This window comes from Chaetodon trifascialis, chromosome 18 (assembly GCF_039877785.1).
Source record: "Chaetodon trifascialis isolate fChaTrf1 chromosome 18, fChaTrf1.hap1, whole genome shotgun sequence".
Lineage (NCBI taxonomy): Eukaryota > Metazoa > Chordata > Actinopteri > Chaetodontiformes > Chaetodontidae > Chaetodon > Chaetodon trifascialis.
Genome location: NC_092073.1, coordinates 11,386,170 through 11,408,543, shown reverse-complemented (window position 1 = coordinate 11,408,543; position 22,374 = coordinate 11,386,170). Strand labels below are relative to the sequence as shown.

The 22,374-nt window shown below is 42.1% G+C and overlaps 1 protein-coding gene across 5 annotated transcripts in view; it reads right to left on the bottom strand.

Moving 5' to 3' along the window:
* Positions 1–22,374, bottom strand: part of ctnnd2a (catenin (cadherin-associated protein), delta 2a) — a 232,771-nt gene that overhangs the window by 26,009 nt on the left and 184,388 nt on the right. For all 5 annotated transcript variants that reach the window (XM_070985662.1, XM_070985665.1, XM_070985664.1 and 2 more), the window contains 4 exons: positions 18,946–19,063; positions 16,066–16,248; positions 12,099–12,272; positions 9,656–9,806 (listed from right to left, as the gene is read on the bottom strand). In XM_070985662.1, coding sequence (XP_070841763.1) covers positions 9,656–9,806; positions 12,099–12,272; positions 16,066–16,248; positions 18,946–19,063 — 626 coding nt within the window. The remainder of the gene's footprint in view (positions 1–9,655; positions 9,807–12,098; positions 12,273–16,065; positions 16,249–18,945; positions 19,064–22,374) is intronic.

The following is a 22,374-nucleotide window of genomic DNA, read 5'->3' as shown; positions in this document are numbered from 1 at the left end:
CATCTTCACCTGGGAGGCAGAACTGCTAATATATTCCTGTGCTGCATTCCCTCATGTGTCGCTTAACTCCGCTGAGCAGGGCCGTGCTTCATCAGTGCCATAATGGCTGATTTGATTTAAAGAGATCCAATTACCCTCAACAATGGAGTGATTTGATTGTTTACTGACGGAGAAAGGAGAGTGCTATTGAAGCGAAATTGGAGGTAATTGTCTCAGGGAGATGTGGGGAAAGATGAAATGGCTTGATTGGTTGTGGCGTCCGACTGTATGAGAAGAAAGGATGGTTAATACACAGTTATCAGTGACTGGGTTGGGGTCCCCGAGGTGGGCTGCTGTATCCTTGCTGGTATCAAAAGCTTCTGGTAATGTTTTCTTTCTAAACCCTTTCTGGATTCTATGAATATGTCCTAGGCTGAATATAAGCCAATGGTACAGTGTCAGTGTACTGCTGCAGCTCGGCTGGTAGTTTAGCTTGGCACCAACACAACCCCATACCCTCACAGATGCTGGCTTCTGAACTTTGCCCTGGTAACAATCTGAAATGTGGACTCTTCAGCATATATGGCTTTCACTTTGCATTGTAGAGTCTTGCTTTTCTAGTATGGCAGTGTTAGTAATAGCCTTTATAGAACGACATTGGTTGTTAATGTAGTGCAGCCTGAGGGATTGAAGGTCATGGGCATTAAATGTTGGTTTTTGGCCTTGCTGTGTCAAGACACAGATCTATGGAAAGATACAAGAGAATTTTTCTGCCGCATTGAATGCCAAAGAGCATGGTAGTCTCCATCATTCTCAAACAGAAAAAGGCCTTTAAGGTAGAGTGGTCAGACAGAAGCCATTCTTCACTAAAAGGCACATGACAGCTTGCCAAAAGACCATGTGAAGCAAAATCATCTGGTCTGGTGAAATGAAGATTGAAATATGTGGCCACAATGACAGCTGCAGAAAAATGTAGAGCAATGCTGAGTGAAAACCTTTCAGGATCTCAGGCTGGGACGAAGATTTAATTTCAACAAGACGGCTGAAACGCGTTACCAAAAAACCCCCAAACTAAACGCATTTCACATTATAAAGTGTGGAAAACTTAAAAGGGTCTGAACTTTTCGTATAATTCACTGTAAATTCCTTGTATCATCTGTTACCAATGAACCTGTTTACCTGTGGAATGTTCCAACAGGTGTTTTCTGAGCATTACACAACTTTCCCAGTTTTCTGTTGGCCCTGTCCTAACTGGTTTGAAATGTGTTTCTGCCTCCAATTCAGAATAAACATGTATTTGCACTGAAGTTGATGAAGTAAAAAAATTGAATATATCATCCTTTGGGGTTAGCAAATTATCGCTTTCTGTTTTACTTACGATTATTTTATTATTTTATTATTTTACACAGCTTCCAAATGTTTTTTGGAATTGGGTTACACACTATGTTCACTTTTTATTTTCATTTTTTAAATTCTGTCTCTTAGCAAGTGAGCCATTCAGTTCAAAATGGGGTTACCCTACTGTGTTTTGACATCAGCTACATTTGAAATGTGGTATGATAATGCGGCACTACAGCTGCTATTCAAATATTCAGTAACAAAACTTGTGTTTCAGTGCTTTTATATGTTTCTCAGCGCTGATTTAATCAGTGGTAAATCCCAGCATTGACGGGGGCGCCAGATGCAAAGCAACAGGGAGTTGGTTTCTGTTCTGTGGGAATATTCCTTTATGGAAAACATGAAAGTGACGTGGTTACAACCCTTGAGTGTTAGCTTCTGAGAGCTCATACTGAGTTTGGAACTATACAGCAGAACTACATCAACATCCAAACCCTGGAGATATTCTCAAACATCAGTGTTGTCACTCGGGGAGGAGGGAGGGGTATTTTATCGAAACCACTTTTCCTTGTTTTCCATTACTATAATCCAAATAATAAAATCCAACATTCTAATGAGTTCTGGACTACGAGCGCATTTGGAAAGCAGCCAGAAAGAAGTGAAAATAGAAATCACAAACTGCGCACACACAAACACACACCCTGCAGCCACCAATCACCAGCATCCTCACATCCTCGTCAAGCTAAAATAAATATGAATGACCTCCAAAGACAGTCTGGTTCTCCACTACAATGCAAGTTGTACTCCTTTTTTAACTTGTGAATAAATAAATTAATAAATAAAATGAAATGCAGAAGAGAGTACAGACAGATGAAACACAGCAGGTTTAAAGAGGTCAGGAATGGAGGTAAATTGGAAAGCGGCATGCTGTCGCTTCCCCTGTTGTAAAATATTCTGCCTGCCTGTGTTTGGTGCTTTTCACACCAGTTATATCTCGCCCTCTGTGTCTCTCTTTGATGTCTGTGGGTGACAGGTTTACAGCATCAACTGCAGAGGAGGGAGAGACACAGAGAGTGAGAGAGGGAGAAGGCGGGGGGTGATTTTTTTTCCCCTTTGCCAGGAACCTGTGGCTTCATTAAAGACATTCTACTGACATGAAGAGGAAGGAATGCATGCACGCACACAACCGCACTGTATTTATGCACACACTGACAGAGACAGAATTCCCATTGTGATGGTTAAGATAAGGTTATACTGTCTGTCACAGTTCTCAGTGATCATCAGCTCGCTTCTTAAGCGGAAACATATTCTTAAATAAAATCGTGAGGGCACAGCTCGGATTATGTCGTTTAGCACCTTTAGAAGACAAAAAAACGAGCAAAGCTAAATGAATCTGTGCACCTCCGCAGATCACCTGAACATGACTGTAAGACCAAAATCTCATCATCGCATGACAGCCCCGTCTTTCCCTCCCTCTATGTCTCTTTACTGTTCTCTGTTTCTGTTTCTCTGACGTGCTCCCAGTCGGGCACAGCGAGAGTAGAGGACGGAGAACACCACAGAGAACAAAGTGCACTGATAAAAGACATGCCAGACCCTCACAAGAGATTCATCCCGAAGGTGATGGAAATTTCATAAAGTACGGCTGCAACAGGGACGGTGAAATGTGTGTGTGGACGTAGTCAGTAACACTGTCGTTCTAGCCTTCCAAAGCTGTTGATGCTTACCGTAATGCAAGCAGGGAATGCAAAATATATAGAAAAGCTGAGAGAGGAAAGCACAACATGGAATTTCTCTGGTGACCTATTTGGTCCTAAATTCTTTCTTTTTTTCTGTTTTTGAAGCTTTGAGCACTGATTTCTTTCTATTTGTATTTATTTGCAATTATTTGTGGTGCTGCTGTACATGTTGTTGTTGTCTGGGTTGATGAAATCCAGTTTACTATAGAAATAATACTAAAATATGTTATGAAAGCTCAATAAATAAAAATATTTGATGGCCAGGTATCCACAAAGGAGCATTAGTCTGTAATGTAATTTTTCTTTTTACTCCAGCTAGATGCAATCTTTCACTGTAATGCAATTAGAGTGCGTGTAAGTATGTGTCTGTATGAGAACAAAATGTTTATATGAAAGGCTTGAAACCTGTGATTTTCCTTCACCTTGTTTGCATCTGTGTCTCACAGTGCCTGACCTCCCCCTCAAACACAATCTCATGCAGACCCACACATTTACAATCATGCAATTAGTGACATCCCTGCGGCGCGCTGCTTTGGTTTCCACAGTAACACTCCCCAGCACTGATGTCATCAACGCGAGACACAAAGAGCGGGAGACTGCGTGAGAGGGAAGGTGAGGCGTTATGAGCTCATGTCTGAAGCTGTGCGGAAAGGAGAGGGAGAGGGAGGCGTGGGTGTGGAATAAATGGACGAGAGGAGGAGGAGTAAGAAAGAAAGAAGCAGAATGAGATGAGATGTTGTCGACAAGGAGGTGGAAACAATATTGTGAAGTGAAAATGCGGGATACAGAGTGGGAAGGGAGGCTTAAGCTCATAAGAGGTGTGGTGTGACAAGACAAGAAGACAAAGAAACAGGAGGGGAAGGAGCAAAAGAAGGAGAGATGAAAGGAGAAGATGGAGAGAAGGTGGAAGTGGACAGGTCATTTTCTGTCATTACATCATTGTTACACATTTTGGGGACCGATATAATGCTAAATTGCTGTTGCACATGTCTTTGAGGTTTAACATTTGCCTCTGACTTTCACAAAAAAAGTCCTCATTATGTCAGACAAAGTGATTTTGATTTGATTTTCTGACTTCAAAAAAGAGTTAAGTATAGGGTGTCTTGTGCAATCAGTAAGCAATCAGAAAAAAAAAGCGTGTTATCAGTATTCCAAAGGTGTTTTCATGTGATGGGTTTCAAACAGAACTGAGGAGCTCCTGCACCTATCACACATGAGAACATCAAACCTGGGTGTGCACCAAAACAAGCGGCCCCAGATTCACATGAAAGAGGTGGTTTGAGCCACTTTCAAGTAAACCACGGAGAGCTTTGCTTGATGTTGGAGGTCAAACACTGGAGTCCAAACGCAGGACGGTAGGGAGCCAGCAAATCTGGCATCTGGTTCGATTTTCTTGACATTTTCAAGCTAAAACATTTTCAGTGAGTCTTCTTGAACGTATGTGCGCATCATGAATACAAATATTAAATAATGCTAAAAGGTCTCAATGCTCTGATTTCCGACTCACTGATTCACAGAAATGCAGCGTAGGATTGAAAACCTTGAGGCACTTAAATAACCTGAATCGATGTGCTGTTATGATGTACGAGTGCACCTCAAAAAGTTTCAAATCCAAATTTCTGTTACTAAACGTCACATTTTTAATGCATTCCCATTAAAATACACATTAGAATAATTCCTTAAATGTCTTAAATTTATGCTGATTTTTGCATTAATCACTTTTTCATTAAACACTCTCTCTGGATTTGGTTGCACAGCATGCATTTAGGGGAACCTTTAGCAAATGCTTGCTGTGTTTGGAAAAAAAATAAAAAATACAGCGTCTTTTTGGCATTCCAGTGCTGTTCCCAATTCATGTGTGTCAAATTACCATCTGTAAGTAAATGGGGAAGAATTGCACTGACAGACGGTGTAGCGGTGAATGGGACTCATTTATTGCTACACAAGCATACAGTGCATTATGCAAATCAAAAACTATGAAGGAGGTGAAATCAGGAGAGAGACAAAAACATTGACAGATGAGAAAAATGATTCTCAGCGACATCAATATGCTACAAAATCACATTACAGAGGGACTGGAATATAAGCATACATACATGGTTAGCTCTTTACAGTAGCTGCCACTGCTCTGCCCTCTTCTCTTCTTCCACCCTTACTCAGTCCCCCCCCCGGCCTGACTTGGCCTCACTCTATCCTTCTCAAGCCTTGTGCCTCACCCAATCAGGCAGTGCTTTCCAGAGGATTTGACACTCTGAGACTATTGTGTGCAAAAGATGATTCTCATCGCCGCTCACTCTGCTGAGCTCTCATGCAAACTCCCATTCCCCCAAGGTGATGCTGCTAAACTCACTGGCACTAACATCTTATGACACACTACCACATGAGTTTAAGAGATTCGGTTTTTGCTTTTTAGGAAGAGGTGACTTCCCCTAGATTAGGCATGAAAAAGGATATGATGATTAGATGGACCTTTGATCGACAAAGCGCCGCGCACGCTGCTCTTTGAAATCGCTTTGTCGCTTCGGGTTAAACTGTTGTCTTGCGGAAGCGCGTGTGGTGAAGAAAAAGGTGTTTCGGAGGTTAGCGTCACCGCTGTGAATAAAGCTTGTGGACATGGGGCAAATGGAGCTCGCCTCTGAGGAGCGCCTGGCCTCCACCCCTTTTCTGTCGACACACATCAACTCACACCGCGCCAAGAGCAAAGACTCAACCCGGAGTGATCCCGCTCACTTTCTCCTCCTCTGTCCACGTTCTCTCCGAGACTTTCTGTGTCACTGTGTCATTAACACTGACCGTCTCTTTCTGTCTCATTTGCCATTTAGCTGTCTGAACAGATGGGAACAGCAGCTGATTTGTCAGCTGATTTTGAAATAATCATTGACTCCGCGGATACTAATCATTTTTAAATTTAAAAAAAGGCCTGTTAGCTACGTGAACAGATACAGCCAACCGTCTTTGCCTTATTAGGTGCAATAAGCAATTTTATTGAACAAATGAATGAAGGTTTCTTGTGAAGACAATCCCACCGAGGGTCAAAAGCCCACTCTGCAGCAGCTCCACGCAGTTTCCAACTGCTTTTCGCTTATTATTTTTGTTTGCCAGTCTGGAAAACCACAACAATGGCGCTTCATATAAAAAAAGAAGGAGCGCGGCTGGCAAAGAATCTCTAGCAAACATTTCGACAAGCACAAGATGGAGATCTTTTTCTTCATTAACTGGAGGACCAAACCGTGGCTAAAATGTCATTAAGCATCCACAGTCTTAAGCAAGCAATGGGGTGTGTGCAGCCCATGTTGCTTTTACACTGCTGGATGTAGAGTATATGGACACTCATTGCTCAAATGGCTTAAGGGAGCTTTAACATATCTGATTTTGGAAGATTGCACAAAATTGAACCCATAACTCTTTGTGTCACAGGAACCACTCACCACATTTACCTTTAGCAATGCTGCTAACTTACATTACTTTAACAGCAGTCTTTGATCTTTGCTTTGTTGCCCACGTCTGTCTATTTTTAACCCAACATGTCCACACCTCCCCGAGAGTGATGATCTGTGATGGGCCTAATTTTCTCTCTCTCTATTACATATCTTTATTTGCCTCCCTCTCATAAGTCTCCGAAATAACACTGGGAGAGCTAATCACATGCAGGATTTAAACCATGTTACCCTGCAACTGAATAAGTGAAGCGTATATTCAAATGAAAATGTCAAACAAATTTGAATTGATTTTCCCTGTGAATTTGCAAGTAATTACATTATTTAATCAGCCTGTGTGTTTTGCCTTTCTCTCCATGAAGCACACATTCATTACAGTGTCTACTTCTCTTTCCAGAACTCTCCTCTTTATCTCTCTCTCTGCTTGGAAAGCTAATGGCTATAAAAGACTGAAGGTAAAAAAAAATGACCAATTACCTCTAACATTTTAATCAATTAGAAAACATTTGAATGATTTCCAGAGCAAAACATATACTTTTCTCATTGTAAAAGGTCAAATGGAGGAATTGATTAAAACATGGAGAATGTTTTTTACTTTAATTTCATTCAAAATAATCATTTATTTTGGCAATGTAAAAGCAAATGGCTCAGACAGACTTGATTTTGACCTTGGAATATGACAGTATTCTCCTAAAACCAATAATATTATAGTTGAATATCATTGGTGTCAGGGGAAACTGATGATATGGATCAAGTGCATTTAAATCGTGTCTCCTTCCATATTTTTTCATCTAATATCTTCGCATGTCAGGTCATTTTCCCTGGGGAGCTTCAATTCAAATACTGTATGTATATTTTTAATGTTCTGTCACCACCACAGAAACACTGTAACTGCTTAAGTATGCCAAGGTCGTCTGACATTGATTGACTCCAGTTAGTTAGTGGTTTGATTGATGGTCTACAGTCAAACAATGTGTGTTTTTACTGTTAGCTGACGGTGGCTGATCAGGCTAATTACCAGTTAATTGTACTCGGATTCTAAGGGCAGTATGCAGTGAATGGCTGCCCTTTGTGTGCACGTTTTTAAACTGCTGTCCTAAACATGATGTGCTTGATGGTGTCATTAATGACTTCTAGTGAAAGCTCAGCATTCCTTTCATTTTTTTGCTTCCTTTGTAAGTAACTTAAATATTTATTCACTGTAAATGTTGTTGTGACCGCTCTTAAGATTTCACACTGCTAATAGCTGCATGAGTGTTGAAACTTCAGATTAATTTCAATCTCCTAATTTTCACTTGCACACTGTGCTTTCTTCATAATATATAATTATCGCTTGTTATTGCACCACTGGTTTTGGACTTGGTGCCCTACATTTTGGCCGTGATGTTGCAATAAATTTGTGTTTTCCAATAGTCAAAGCGGCCTTGCCTTATCAGGCACCAAGAGGGACCAATAATAAATGAACTGAGTTCGTTAGTTGGAGATGGTCGGAGCAAGTGCTGAGAACACGTCGTCTCTTAAAACACAGACCCGAATCAATGCACTTGTTAGACACCCTGCCCCTGACTATAGTCCACAAAGGGTCCCAAATCTTCATCCTTGATAATTGTAATAATTGTATTTCGTCCTGATATTTACATTTTGAACAGTCATTAAATTATTCAAAATCGAACTGTTAACGTGACTATCATCTTGTCTCATTTTCCCTTGTTTTTTACCTGTGGTAAAGTAGTTCATCAGGTCTACAGCAACCAGTGAGCGAGAAAGAGGAGGTGAAGAATGATTGAATACTTCCCAGTGAATATCAAATACTATTGTTGCTTGCAATGCCCATCTTAAAAATGAATGTAAAGATTTCTACACCTAACTAACTGACTTGCTGAGACACCTGCAGGCGCACTGAAGAAAGAAACAATGGTACAATCAAACAATCATAAACCAAAAAATTCCAATTAGACTAATAAGTGTCTTTGTGCAAAGGCTTCAGTTACCCTGCAATCTGTTGCCGTGCGACAGCCAGACCATCACAGTATGGGCCTGCTGAGCTTTGCGCGCAGCACACCTCGTCGATCTTACAACGCTTCAGCTAAACCAAGAGAGGCTTCAGAAGCTTCTCGCCTGAGACTGAGGGTAACAGGGTTGCTATAGAAACCACCGAGCCCACCAGGAAGCCGAGATAATCAGAGATAGCAGGCACGGAGTTGGGGGATGTCACATGCACACAAACTGTACACACACAAACACGCAATCAGATCAGTGCGTGCATGGTGTGTGTTTCATCACACACACATAACAGAGTCTTAATGTGTCAGGTTAATGAGTGATCCCTAGATTTGGTAATGCTGCCCATCCGTTAGCCTGTCAGAGGCAAAGTCATTACCAGAGAGCGGTGTTCAAAGCCGAACGGAGCCTTTGATTTGATCATCTCCTCTGCTGCAATATCTCTCTCCCACTCACCCTCTTTCTGCAGCCTTTCCCTCAAATACATATTAACTACCAGTTTATTCCCCTTACTCATCCTGTGCACATCCTAATTAGGTATAATTACTTTACCCAATACTTAAAATAGAAAAAGAAAACCGAATTGCAATAGTTTCCACAACCATGACGCCTGCACCATCATGGTGTGGTATGACAGCTCTTGAGCACTGTAATTTCAGATCACATGAGTGTATGTAAAGCCTCACTTAAAATCCAGCTCATTATATAGACTTGATCCCAGTTTGTAATTACCAATTAACGGTCTTAATCAATAACATCATTTAATGGGTCAAAAGGCAATTCGATGCTGAAATGCAAAGATGACTAAAGGCTGGCATTAGCGTTAAATTGCCTCTAATTGGTGCAACTGGCTGCAGGCTTTTTACCCTTGTGTTACATCACTTGAACACAAGCTCTTGACGTGCATACTTAAATGAAAACAATTTGACAGGAACAGACCACAGTAGAACAGCCACGAGAGAATCTAATTAGACATTAAATGGGCTTGAGGTAGCTCTTCACATGCAAACAACAGAGAACGGCATTGAGCGCAGCAGCGCAGGTGTCCAAAGTCACGAGACTTGACAGTGATTAAAAATGCCAGCGATCCACGTGATGATTTGGTCTAACAGGTGGGGGGATGTTTCACCACCTCATGTCAGGAGTTCTACCAGCACTCACCGATGAGCTCCTTGTTCCTGATGTCCAGGGCCATATTTCTGAGAGCGGTGGCCACGGCACACACCACCTTGTCGTTGTCTATCCTCAGTAACTCCACAAGAATGGGAAGGCCTTTCTCCTTACGCACAGCAGCCCGGATGTACACCGACCACTGACAAGGAGAGAGCAGGAGGAAGATAGTTAAACAGCAAGAACTGGCCACAGAGGAGCATGTGTGCTGTATGTTTATAGTTAAGGTCCCACACACAGGATTTGATAGGAAATTGAGGCCAAACTGTACTACAATGCACAAGCAGAGTGATAAATAGAGTGTAAATAATGTGGCTGTGATAGGAAAAAGGGAGAAGAGACAGACAAAGTGCAATGGGCGAGGTTGAGAGGGAGATGTTATATTCAGGGGCTATATGAGAGCAGCTGAGGCATTACACTGACTCACAAGTGATATACAGTAAGAGGGAGAATTATATGAACCAGAGAGAAGAGTTCTGAGCTTGGAGACCACTCTATCCTCCCTCAATAACTATCAAGGTACGCTTAAATGTACCACTCGACCCTAAACGGCTCAAGCGGTGCCGCCTTGTGGGTCACTTGTAGAAGACTGCGGTGGTGTTAAGCAGCGCCCAAGAATGGGTATCAGTAAGTGAAGTGCGAAGCTAAAAGGTTCTGTTAAAAGACTAATTAACCTCTCCAGGGTATGTTAAGATTAAAACACAGCATTGTTGTTCTTGGAGATCAACTATAGCTCATATTCCCTTTGAGGGAAATGATCCTATGACATAACCAAGAGCTCAATCTGTTAGTTCTCAAAGTCAGGAGAGGGGGCTTGCTTAGAGAAGACACGACAAAGCACACGCGCGCGCGCGCGCACACACACACACACACACACACACACACACACACACACACACACACACACACAGGCGCACACAGGCGCACACAGGCGCACACATGCAGTAAGGATCCAAAATAGAAAATGTGATTTCCAGAAGACCACCTGCCCCCATCATTTCCTCCTTCTACCTCGTCTGTCTATCGCCTCTCCTCCACCCCCCCCGCTATTTCTCTGTCTATTCCACTACCAATAGAAATCAGATACACACACCTCCCACACACATTTAAAGGACCTAAGAGACATCCCTCAACGCAGAGCGCTCCTCCTCCTGTTTGTCACACCCTCTTGAGTTCAAGTTTTCGCATGCAGCGGTAACAGTAACCTTTTGACTGAGCACTTTATGACCACATAAACATTTCCATCAACATTCCCTGATGTCCGATGCAGTTTTATGATTCCAAGGTCATTCCAAGGATTACGCCGTCACACTTCCTACCTTTTACCCTTATATATACCTCCCTCCAGGCTACAGCTGCCCTCAACAGTACTCTCCAATATGACTGCACGACTCATACATTACTACCATCTAGCTGCTTCCATCAGTCAGCTGCTGTTGAACCCTGGTTCTGCTCCCTGGTGAGTTCAGGCTTGGAGACTTTACATTATTACACTTATTGCATTGCTACTGAACAGTATTATATACTACAGAACACATAAAATGGTTGTAAATGGGATTGTGCACAACATATTTCAAAGTCAGCAGGATGGTGTAGCGAGCAAAAAGAACATTATTCCAACTGTCTGTTTCTTTGAGCTGTTTATTCCCCGTCCTGAGGCGTTTCCTGCAATCAAATCAGCTTTTGAATTTGAATAAAGACGGAAGTGAAATTTAACCAGATGATCAGTGTTTAAAAAAAACTGTTTGCACACATCCAACCTTCCTTTGTGTGCTTGTTAATATTAACCGCTTGTGAACATTTCAGTGGATATCTGCCATGAAAACACATGTGCTACTCAGCAAGACCATCCTGTAAAATCAGCATCCCTCACGAAGAGTCTACCACTAACAAATGTCTTTTCAATAAACAGAAGCCAAAGCAGAGCTCTATTCTAGACTAAATCATTTTATATGAATGGACGGGAGGCAGAAGACTTCTCAAGTCTTGCTACATTCAACTGTCTGAGAGCGGAGCAGCTCTTGGCGGGGAGAGTTTCTAAAAAGAACACGCATATATGTACACACACACTCACACTCAGTAGTTTGTGGTACTTAGAATGATGTGAATACAGCGTCTCATCTGCACAAATAATATGTGTACACTGTGTGTTCTTGCATTCACTGCACTGCTGAGGAACGAAAAGCTCATCATGAAGCCCTTCCCTTCATACAAATGGACAGACAAACACACGATTGCGTTTACAGTTTTCAGTGTTCACCTGATGCTCTATTAAAGCAGAATGGCGGCAAGAACAGCGTGAGCTTCATTTCTACATCAACAGACTTATGCTTTGCCAGAATGTGGTTTATTTACATGATTATCCTCCTAGGCTCCCATCATATTAATGTGACGCTCCAAGTGAAGCGGTAAACATTTTAGACCTAGCCGTTACCTTCCAGCTGCCTGCAGCCAGGTTCTGCAGAGCCCCAGCTGCTCCCTCCAGGGTGTCGGGATTGGAGCACTCAGACAGCAGGGTGAGGTAGGGTTTGACGATTGTTGGGTGCCACAGCATCTGAACCCCTTTGGGAGGCTCTGCCGTGTCCGGAAAGGGGCCCACACCATCCCACTGTGAAAGAGGAGACAGGATGGGACACTTTTTTTAACTTTTACTCCAAACTGAGAAGCAGTTTTTTACTGTTTTCTTCTGGTGGAAAGGTCCTGGAGTACACCTGTACATCACGGCAGCAAGGTGGACTAAAACAGGATTTTTAGTCAGGGTTGAGCTACACTAAACACACCTGAGCAGTGAATTTTTAAAGGAGCAGGAAACATTGAGTTTCCCTCCATTTCCGTGAGGGGTCATGAGAACATATGCTGAGTGCAGCGTATGTTGTGTGTGCATGCGTTATGTTAGAATGACTGCATGCATTTCTAAAAGCAAACTGCATCTCCCTCAAGCAGGCCCTGACATATGAAGAAGTCAAAGAGACACTGCGTAAATCGCTCCCCGTCAATCTGTTGTGTAGGAGAGAACAGTGATGGAGGGGGAGAGGTGGGAAAGGGCAAAAGACAGAGAGAAAAGAGATGAGAAGAGAGACTATGAGAGAATGTTTCACTCCTACATTTGCTTTGACAAATAAACTGAAAGCTCCACACCTCTCTCCCCATTTACCTCCACCCTCCTCCTCTCCTCCACTACAATAGAGTCCCTTGATGTTTGCACTCTTTGTTGAGTGACATGCCCACACCTCTTTCACGTAGGCATGAACCCACAGCTATCTCTCTTTCTCTACTTTCATTTCTATTTTTTCCCCTCTCTTTTCTCCCTGCTTGTCATTATCTTGCCTCTTTTGTCTCCTGTTGATTCCTTCTCTGTACCTCTCTCTTGATTTCTCCCTCTCGTTCTTGCTTGCTTACCTCCATCTCTCCTCCGCTTTCTTATTCTATTTCCATCCTTCTCTCTCCAGTTCTCAGTTTTTCCTCTCCCTATCGACCTTCTCGGTTTCGCTCTACTGCTTCCCCTCCTCCCCTTGTCTCAAGGTAAACTAGGCTAGTGTGTGTCTTGAGAGAGGTGCTGTGGAGTGTGTGTGTGTGTGTGTGTGTGTGTGTGTGTGTGTGTGTGTGTGTGTGTGTGTGTGTGTGTGTGTGTGTGTGTGTGTGTGTGTGTGCGCGTGAGCATGTTCTTATCTATACATAGATTCTCTGATCATAAAATCAAAGGCTTCTTATATTTTGAAGTGTGTAGAGGCACTAGAAGAGGCATCAACTCTTTCACAGTGGAGTACTTTCTGTTGCCTAGAGACATCCTGCATACTAAATATTAATGTATAATGTTAATTTGTGTATCTAAAATTCTCTAAAGATTAAGTATACCAACCATTTTCAAGTGTATTTGCTTCACTACAAGAAACAATTCCACATGCAACCTTGAAATCTCATCTTTTAGGAGGTGAATCCCATACTGTCTTTATAACTAATACACCATTTTTCATAACTGGTGTCTGCATGGTTAAGAATGGGAAAACACGAAAGCTGCCAGATTTAGTACAAACACAAGATGCTCTGCCATCTTTGTTGTAGTTCCAGGGCGACAATGTGAAATGTTACAGATTTCAGCTTTTAATAAAACCCTTCAAAAACACCGTCATTTCATCCTAACTTCACTTATGTTCTCTCTAAAGTTGGACCACTTGCTTCAAGAATTCTCAAGGGACAGCTAAACATCTTGAATTCGTAGAATAGCCCTGAGTGTGTGTGTGTGTGTGTGTGTGTGTGTGTGTGTGTGTGTGTGTGTGTGTGTGTGTGTGTGTTCCAGTAGTCCATTAGGAGTGTTTAGGTCCAGTTCAGGCTCCCGTGCTGCTCCTTGGCCTTGCTGTCTGAACCTGTAATAAATGACTAAGGAGACTTCATTACAGTCTAACTGCCTGTGTCTCTCTCCCTCACTCAGGCTCTCCATCTGTCTCTCTCTCCCTCTTGCCTGTTTTTTTTTTTTCCATACATCATTCCCCTGTCTTTCCATCTTCCCCTCTCTTTCACTCTCTCTCTCACCCCATTTGCACCTGGTATCAAAATGGGATCTGCATCCAGATACGTTATCTGGATAATAAACGATCCGATCTTGCCTTTGTGTTTGGACCTGGTATCTTTAATGCGTTCTCGTTATCCTCATTGAGATCAGATCTCTGTCCTCCAGAGCAAAACCTGCCCACGAGTAATTTGAGGTGGTGGCAAATCAGCTCCAGACTCCCTCAAAAAATTGAGTTGTTGAGTTAGAGGAAACTTTGGAAACTTTGTAAAACGCTGTCTACAAAACAAAAATTATTTGTCCCCTCTTGTAAAGAGGCCAATGTATGACATTAAGTTATTCCTTTGTATGAAAAACATTGTGTGTTGCAGTACCACCGTGTAGGCTACTCTGTCTAGATAAATAATACACCTCTTTAACAGCAGAACAGATGAGTGCAACATGTTGCACACACAGTTATTTTTTTGCTGTATATCATTCATTTCCCACCTGCTTTAATTTTTCACAAAGTTCTGTTGAATAATTCAAGTATTTCAGTATTTTATCTCAGCTAAAAACAAACATTTGTATCATTCTTATGTTGGGTACGGATGCCATCATTTTGTCAGGACTGCGTTTACACCTACCTAAGATCTGACCACAATGCACTTACACCTTGCATTAACAAGCGTTTTTCAGAAAAAAAGTCAGCATACCGACTGCATCTTAACACTACTACTACTATATGTTAATGTGGTCTCTGTGCATGGTACTGTGTCTCACTAACTACTATCCCTCATTCTCATATTCATGGTGAAGTGTATACCTCTGATGTCCTCCTACTTGGTCCTATCTAAATCACCTCTGGCTGTCTTACTGTCTATTCCTCAATTTGTACCAAATCTTTTGAGTATTGGCTGTAGGAGTGGAATTCAGATTCAGTTCTTTTCAAAAAGTGATGTATTAAGAATGTCTCTATTCCTTTCTCTTGTCTCTCTGTCTGTGCAAATGGTCCATGTCCGTGAGTGTCATGTATTTCAAGCAGATACTATGCCCACTGGGAAGAGTCAAAGACACAGTTTGGCCAATGCGCTGCATTAATCTGAAGCTCCATTGGCCAATAAAGGAAGAAATACAGCACACATATAGCTATAGATTTGGGCCTCAAATATTTGGTCTGGATAAGTCAGGCTGGCAACTTAAGGATGCGTTTGTCTCTCGGTTTTGGACCCACGGACAATTCTAACATGCTCTTGGTCAGGTCAGGTGTGCTTTTGACTCCATGAAAAGGTGGGTTTTTGTCCACGGAGAGAAGTTAACCCTGACCTTAAGTGACTGAAAAAAGGAGTAGACAGCAGGCACAATGAAGCTTTAAACAAGAAAAGTTAGGCTTAAAAAGTTTAGATATATAAAATATGATTAAAAACAGCAGAAGGGTGGCTTATGAGCCAATGCATTATGAAAGCCAATGCTTTTCAACTAATCTTGATCAGACTACTCTGATCTGAGATTTTCATCCCTGTTTTCCATTATTTACCACACATGTCCCGGTTGAAGGCGCGGCTGCCTCGGCGTTCCTGCTTCATCATGAAAGCCGTCTACTTTTTGCACCCATGTGCATCTATTCAGATGGGGAACGAATGAAAGCGAAGAAATGAATACATCAGTTGACGAATGTAATGAATGCAGATGCTTCCGTAAAGGGCACAAGGGGTCACTGAATGTTTTGAGTATGAAAATGATGCTTATCACTTTCACCTCATCTCAACCCAACACCTATGGGAGATTTTGGACCGGTGTTAGACACTGCTCTCCACCACCACCATTATCACTAACCCATTTTTTGGTCACTGCGTCCATTATATCCATCCATATCTCCATAATTCCCTTGCCTGCCAATTATCTCTATCCTCACCTGATCGGCTCCCTTCTTTTTCTTCTTCTTCTTCCCCCAGCAGCCTGAGCTCTCTCCATCGCGGCCGTTGCCGTCACAAAGCAGGCCGTCCAGCTCCTCCAACCCCCCCTGCTGGCCGTGGGACGTCTCAGCAGCCAAACGATACGACAGGTTCCTCAGGATGCAAACACAGTTCTCTACCGTCTGGAGATAAAAAAAAGAGTTGGGAGAGATTGAGAGATGAAGTGGGGCAGTGAAGAAGAGAGGGTCGGGGGGGAGGAAGAGGAGATGAGAAAAAGAGATATAAACGCATAAAGCGAGAGAGTTGAGGTGGAAGATTTGTGTTTGATGCCATTTAATGAAACATATCGCTTGAAAACACAGTGCAAACTCAAAAGTCAAAGCATGCTAATAAAAACCACCCACTCTCACACTTTTACTCTATCACCCTTCCACCCCCACCCACGAGCCAGACAGACGGGGAGAGTGAGAGACAGAGAGAGAGAAAGGAAAGAATTAAGATAATCTCAAAGGTAATATGCTGCCGTATTTTGTTAGCTCTGACTTTGAGATGAGATTAGAAGAAACTCAGGTAAATGAGGAAAAATGACAAGGCCGATATATTGTATCACACCCCATTAAACACCAAGTTTCGAGGCAACGCTGCCAGCGGAGGAGCGCGTGAGTCTAAATGAGAGCAAACTAATCCTTACAGTGTATGAATGTTGTACTTGCACGTGCATGTGCGTGCGTTTGGTGCCTCTGACAAAGGGGAGTCATCGGGAGTCAACAGAGTGGAAATTAAGAGAGACAAATCATCAATCTTCTCTCTGTCTGACCGTTGGTTTATGCAAAAACAACTAAGGAGTGTAATTGAACAGCCTCAAGAGACGCAACAAACAAAACAATGTCTCACTCCAGCGAGCTGCAGTCACGTCTGAAATCCTATTCACATGTTATTATAGAATGAAGCCGGAGAAGTTCCATTTTATGTACAATTTTCTTTGACATTTCATATTTCGATCTGTTATTTCACGTTTAGTCAGTGCCCTGTTCTTTCCTGCTGCCTGGTTTAGGCAATAAAAAAACCTCTTCACTCCGGGTTTAAAATGATTACGCGTTGCTCATAGTCTCTACAGGGCAGTCAGAGGTTGGGGTCAGTTGCCAATCAGCAGCTCTACAATAGAACTTCCAATCTTAGCGTTGAATAAGAGTCTACAGAAAACAAACTGATACAAGACTACAGTCGTTTCTGTTGTTGAAAGGTTACGTCTGTATGACCTTCTGCTTCTTTTCACACTGTGCGTCCATAATCTGCTTGTCCCTCGCACCCTTCTGAGAAGCTACACTACATACATTAATGGACTTGCAGTAAAATTCTCCCTCCAGAGGCAAACCACATTTAATGCAAGCTGTTAAATATCAACATCATATAATCTATGAAATGTCAGCACTATATTGGTTGTGTATGTAAAATGATGTGCTTAGCCTATTAGGTCTTGCACCATTATTTTAAATTACTGTATCAGTTCAGTGAATTGGCTCTGTGTTCCAGTACATACTGTGCAACCTATTTAAATGTGCAAAACTTCCTCACATCCGTGCAGTTCCTTACAGCATAATAACAGTAATCTGCAGAATGTGTTTAATGGGACGATGAACTATAAAACATAATTGTCACATTACATACAGTGAACGTTCCTCTGATCTTGTGCATTTCTGCCTGGATCTGTGGACATGAAAGGCGAAGAGGAGAGAGCTGAGACTGTCTTGATGATCAAAACGCGCGTCCTGAGAGTGACGGCGAGTGGATATTTTTGTGAGAGCGTTAACATAAAGGGAACTGATTAAATGAAGAGCATCTGCACGTGAACTGGTAGATAATCAGTCCTAAAGTGACTTCAACCATCTCAGCTTCGGTGTGTTAATCATTTCTGCATTCTTGTTTTAGGAGATGTTACAAATACATTCTTTTAAAAGAGATATACCTTAGATGTTGTTGACTGTATTTTTAATGATGACCACACAGATCAGATGACTAAAGAGGCCAGTGAGTAAACAGAGTGAGGAGGAGGTGTGCAAAAGAGAAGAAAAGGCAAAGTGGGCATGTGGCTTTTTAAACAGTGACCACTTGGTGGTTCACCTGCCAATCAGTCTCTGTTACTGTGGTGACTGCAGTCCTCCTCTGGTGACTGGGGCGGACGGTTAAACAGTGATTAAGGATGGCCATTTCGAGGGGCTGGGAGACAGGGAGACCTTGAGAAGTCAGCCATCCACAAAACTGTTTATGTAGTATTGACTTGCCCACACATGCTGTGTCGTGAACACACAACATGAACATGTCCTCATGCAGAAAAACACAAAGTGAACATGAACACACTCAACTTTGTCTACTGGCTGAGCTAAATTGTCAGCAAGAAGTGCTGCAGCACTGAATTTAAGATTGTTCATTTGTCCTAAATAAAACATGTTGATGAACCACACTCTCCTTGAAATCTAAAATTATTCTTCCTTGTGGCTGTGAAATGGTTCCACCCATTGTTGTTTTCTTCTTTTTCTCACCTCCTGTGCAATGAGATGATTTCACCAGCTCGTCCATGTCTACCAGAGACTGAATGAGACACTTTTCCCTCTTGCAGCCGAGCTCCATGATTTCATTTGAAAACACACATTTACTGTACGATAATGTTGCCTGGTGTGGTTTTAATACGAAGCACAATGGATGGAGATGGAAACACATGCACATAAGAAACTGAAAGAATTTCTGCAGACATGATCATGCACATAACATAAACCCAAGATAAGATATGAAATCACACACACACACACACACACACACACACACACACACACACACACACACACACACACACACACACACACACACACACACACACACACCTTGCTGTCGATCTCGCTGCTTCCCAGAGAGGTCTGGATGACGTAGAGCAGAGCATCTGTCAGGCCATCACACTCCCTCATCCTTCGTCTCGCCTCTTCACCCGCAGAACTTACATTCCTGCAACACACAAACACACACACACACACAGACACACAAACAGAACACTGGTCAGAGTATGTGTGTATGCACCTGTGTTTGCCAAATAGAAAGAGGAACACAAATGCAGGAAGAAAGACAGTTGGTGAGGAGAGAAGATAAGACAGGAAGACAGATGAAAGAAAAAAAGGATGCCGGTAACGAGAGAGGGAGAGGGAGAGAGAGAGAGAGAGAGAGAGAGAGAGAGAGAGAGAGAGAGAGAGAGAGAGACCAGGGAACCTGGCAGCTCTCCCTAAACTAAACAATTGAAAAGGGAACATTAAAATTCTGGATACATCTCAATCTATGCCCTGAAGGCTCACTTCAATCTAAAGCACTTGACTTGAGTCCCAAAAAAAAATAAAAAGGGGGGGGGGGAGGCTGCTTTAGTCAGTCTGAACTTCACAGCCAACATGCACACTGACGCTTCTTTGATAATTTGACAATATTGTTCCATTTATTATTAGCATCTTTGCCAAGATGATGCCCAGATATAATGAATACAATTTTAATTGAACTGGAGGTACAGGTGGGTGGTGTTGGGTTGGATTTGTTTGGGTTTCACTGTGGAGCTGTCTGTGATACAGAGACACTCCGTAGCAGACGCTGACTCATTTGCCTGTGTCAATAAAGCAAATATGAAACTGAGGTGTGTAACATAAGCTCGACTGAATATTGTATTTCCCAGACACTTTGACTCTCATATATGTGTAAATAACTGTATGAATCACATACTAAGTTACTGTATATAATATATGGAAGGGATAATGCCCGACAAGGTGTCCATAATCAGCGGAAGCACGCCTCCGCGTCGTCCATTCATTTCTGATAATGGACACCTCGTCGGCATTATCCCGCTTATACCATGGTCACTTATGAAAGAAATAAATATGAAATCAATTATTAATACATTAATGTTGTTTTTTACCGTTTAAATCGTAAGTTTTTCACAAGAAGCGGCTCAGTGTACTATTTAATATCTCTCATTGTCACGCGTTGCCAAGGTAACCGGCTCTGGCCACAGAACCTGCAGCTTGGTCGGCTGCAGCTGTTATATTAGGACTAATCAGTGGAGGGAAGAGAGATGACTGCTTAACGTTATGTTATGTGATACAAAGTATCATTTCAGAGGGCAAGTGCACCTCTTACCGCTTGTGTGTGTCCAGAGGATGATGCGAAATTTTATTTCAAAGAAACAGAATCCACAGATTTTCCTAAATCGTTTTAATTGCAAGAAATATTATCCACCATTCACTGATCATTAAATGTGTATCAAGTCTATCCTAAATCTGTTGCCACGGTTACCAACTAGCGTTTGAGCCAGCGCAATAATTTAGATCAATCAGGCTATCTGACGGGAACTTTTTTTATAGGTGTCCTATAACACTTTTTAATGGACACCCTGCAGCCAATCAGAATCGAGTATTCACCCAGACCATGGTATAAGACATAATGTTTCCCGATGCATTGCACACAGCTGAGTGTATGCACGCCTTCAAAAAATGACATGCTTTAAGGTCAGATATGTAGCATATGCTTTACATTAACACACATTGGACATAGTTAGGATGGTCAATGTTATCAGTGAGTTTTCAGTGTTACTGCCAATGAAATACATGACCCAAAAAAAAGAATAGGTCAGCAGATTTTAAATTGATTATTGGGAGGGAGCCTCGCCAGGAAGAGGACATCCTTTTGATGTACTGTATATACTTAACATGCTGCTATGAAGACATAATAATAAAGTGAGTACAGAGCGTGTGTCATGCTGTAGACAGCTTTTCGGAAATCAATGTTACAGCCATAACAAACGTAGTGTAGTACGTGTGTGTGTGTAAATACCCAAGAGACAAATGTCTGCACGCAGTCTTAGAATCTCATTGTCCCAACCACTCAGTACATTTCCTCAGCATAGTCACAATTTGCTCAATCAATTCTGGTCAATTGAGTTCATAGCGACAATGGAAGGAGGCAGTGATGTCCTCTGAAACTGTTAGATTACACAATATTGTCACTAATAGCGTGGAGATAGTTGTAGAGTGGAAATACATTGCTCGGGGGAGGCAGATACATTTAAGTGGATGATTGCGTAGATCAGTGATCTTCACTATTTTCTCCATGAAAGCCACACTGGCAGGTGCTGCTAATTTTGCCATTCCAAAACACACACTATGAAATGTAGCCGACACAACCCTTAAAAACAGGCTTACATTAATATTGGGATGGGCGGAAAACAGGCAGTGCAGTCAGTTTGTTGCTGCTTCACATAGAAAAAGACAGATAAAGCATCAAATCATAGCATAAAATAATAAAATGTAGGTCAAAATGGATTACACAGAATGTGTAAAATCAAGTAAAATCCAACAATTTACAAGAAATGCAGCTGTGCATAAGCGCGAGGCAAAGCACAAAAGTTTTAGACCTCAATACAAAATCAATACATTTTTATTTATTGGGCAAATCACACTAGCTAGCATGAGACGCTGCAATAGCCAAACTAATGCTATGGAAGGGTGCGCTGTTACCTGCATATTATGGGAAAAGGTAGCATTCTCTGTATTTAGTGGCTGGTTGTTACACACTGAATGTTACTGCAATGAGCCTCCATTATTCTTCTGTTACCGGGATACAGGTGCAGAGAACAGGCAAAACAGAGAGCAAGAAATCAAAGAATGAACTACTGAAGTTCAGTCCCATCAGTTTAAATATCCGTCTTCAAAGGCGAAATATCAAAAACACTGTAGTAGACGTGTGAATGAGGAGACAATGCGATGGCATGAATGAGTAAGTTCATCCATCATACTGGCATAATAAAGAGATCACAACTGTTTCACCAGTCTATGAGATGAGGTCAATCATTTATTGTACTGATGAGAAAGAAAGGAGGAGAGAGAGAGAGAGAGGGGGGAAGACACAAGAACTCAATTAAAACTTCACGTTCACGGCTCTCCGCCTCCAAGAGAAGGTCAAGTCATTTCCATCCACTTTGAATGCTAATGGGCAAACTAGCACGCGATGGAAAACCCGCTTAGCAGAGACACAATCCTCTGTCGAGTCGATATAAAACAACAGAACAGTGAAAACGCTTCACCTTGACTAATGTTTAAGCACCAAAGACAGGAGGGTGGGTGGGTGAGAGAGGGAGGGTTATTTATTGCTTTAACGCACAGCCTTGAATATGCTGACTTTACTGAGAGTTCCATCAAGTTTTTTATCTGATACCATATCACGGGTGGGGGCGAAGGCACCTGGCTGTGCCACATAAATGTTTCACTGAGAGAACTTTGACAAAA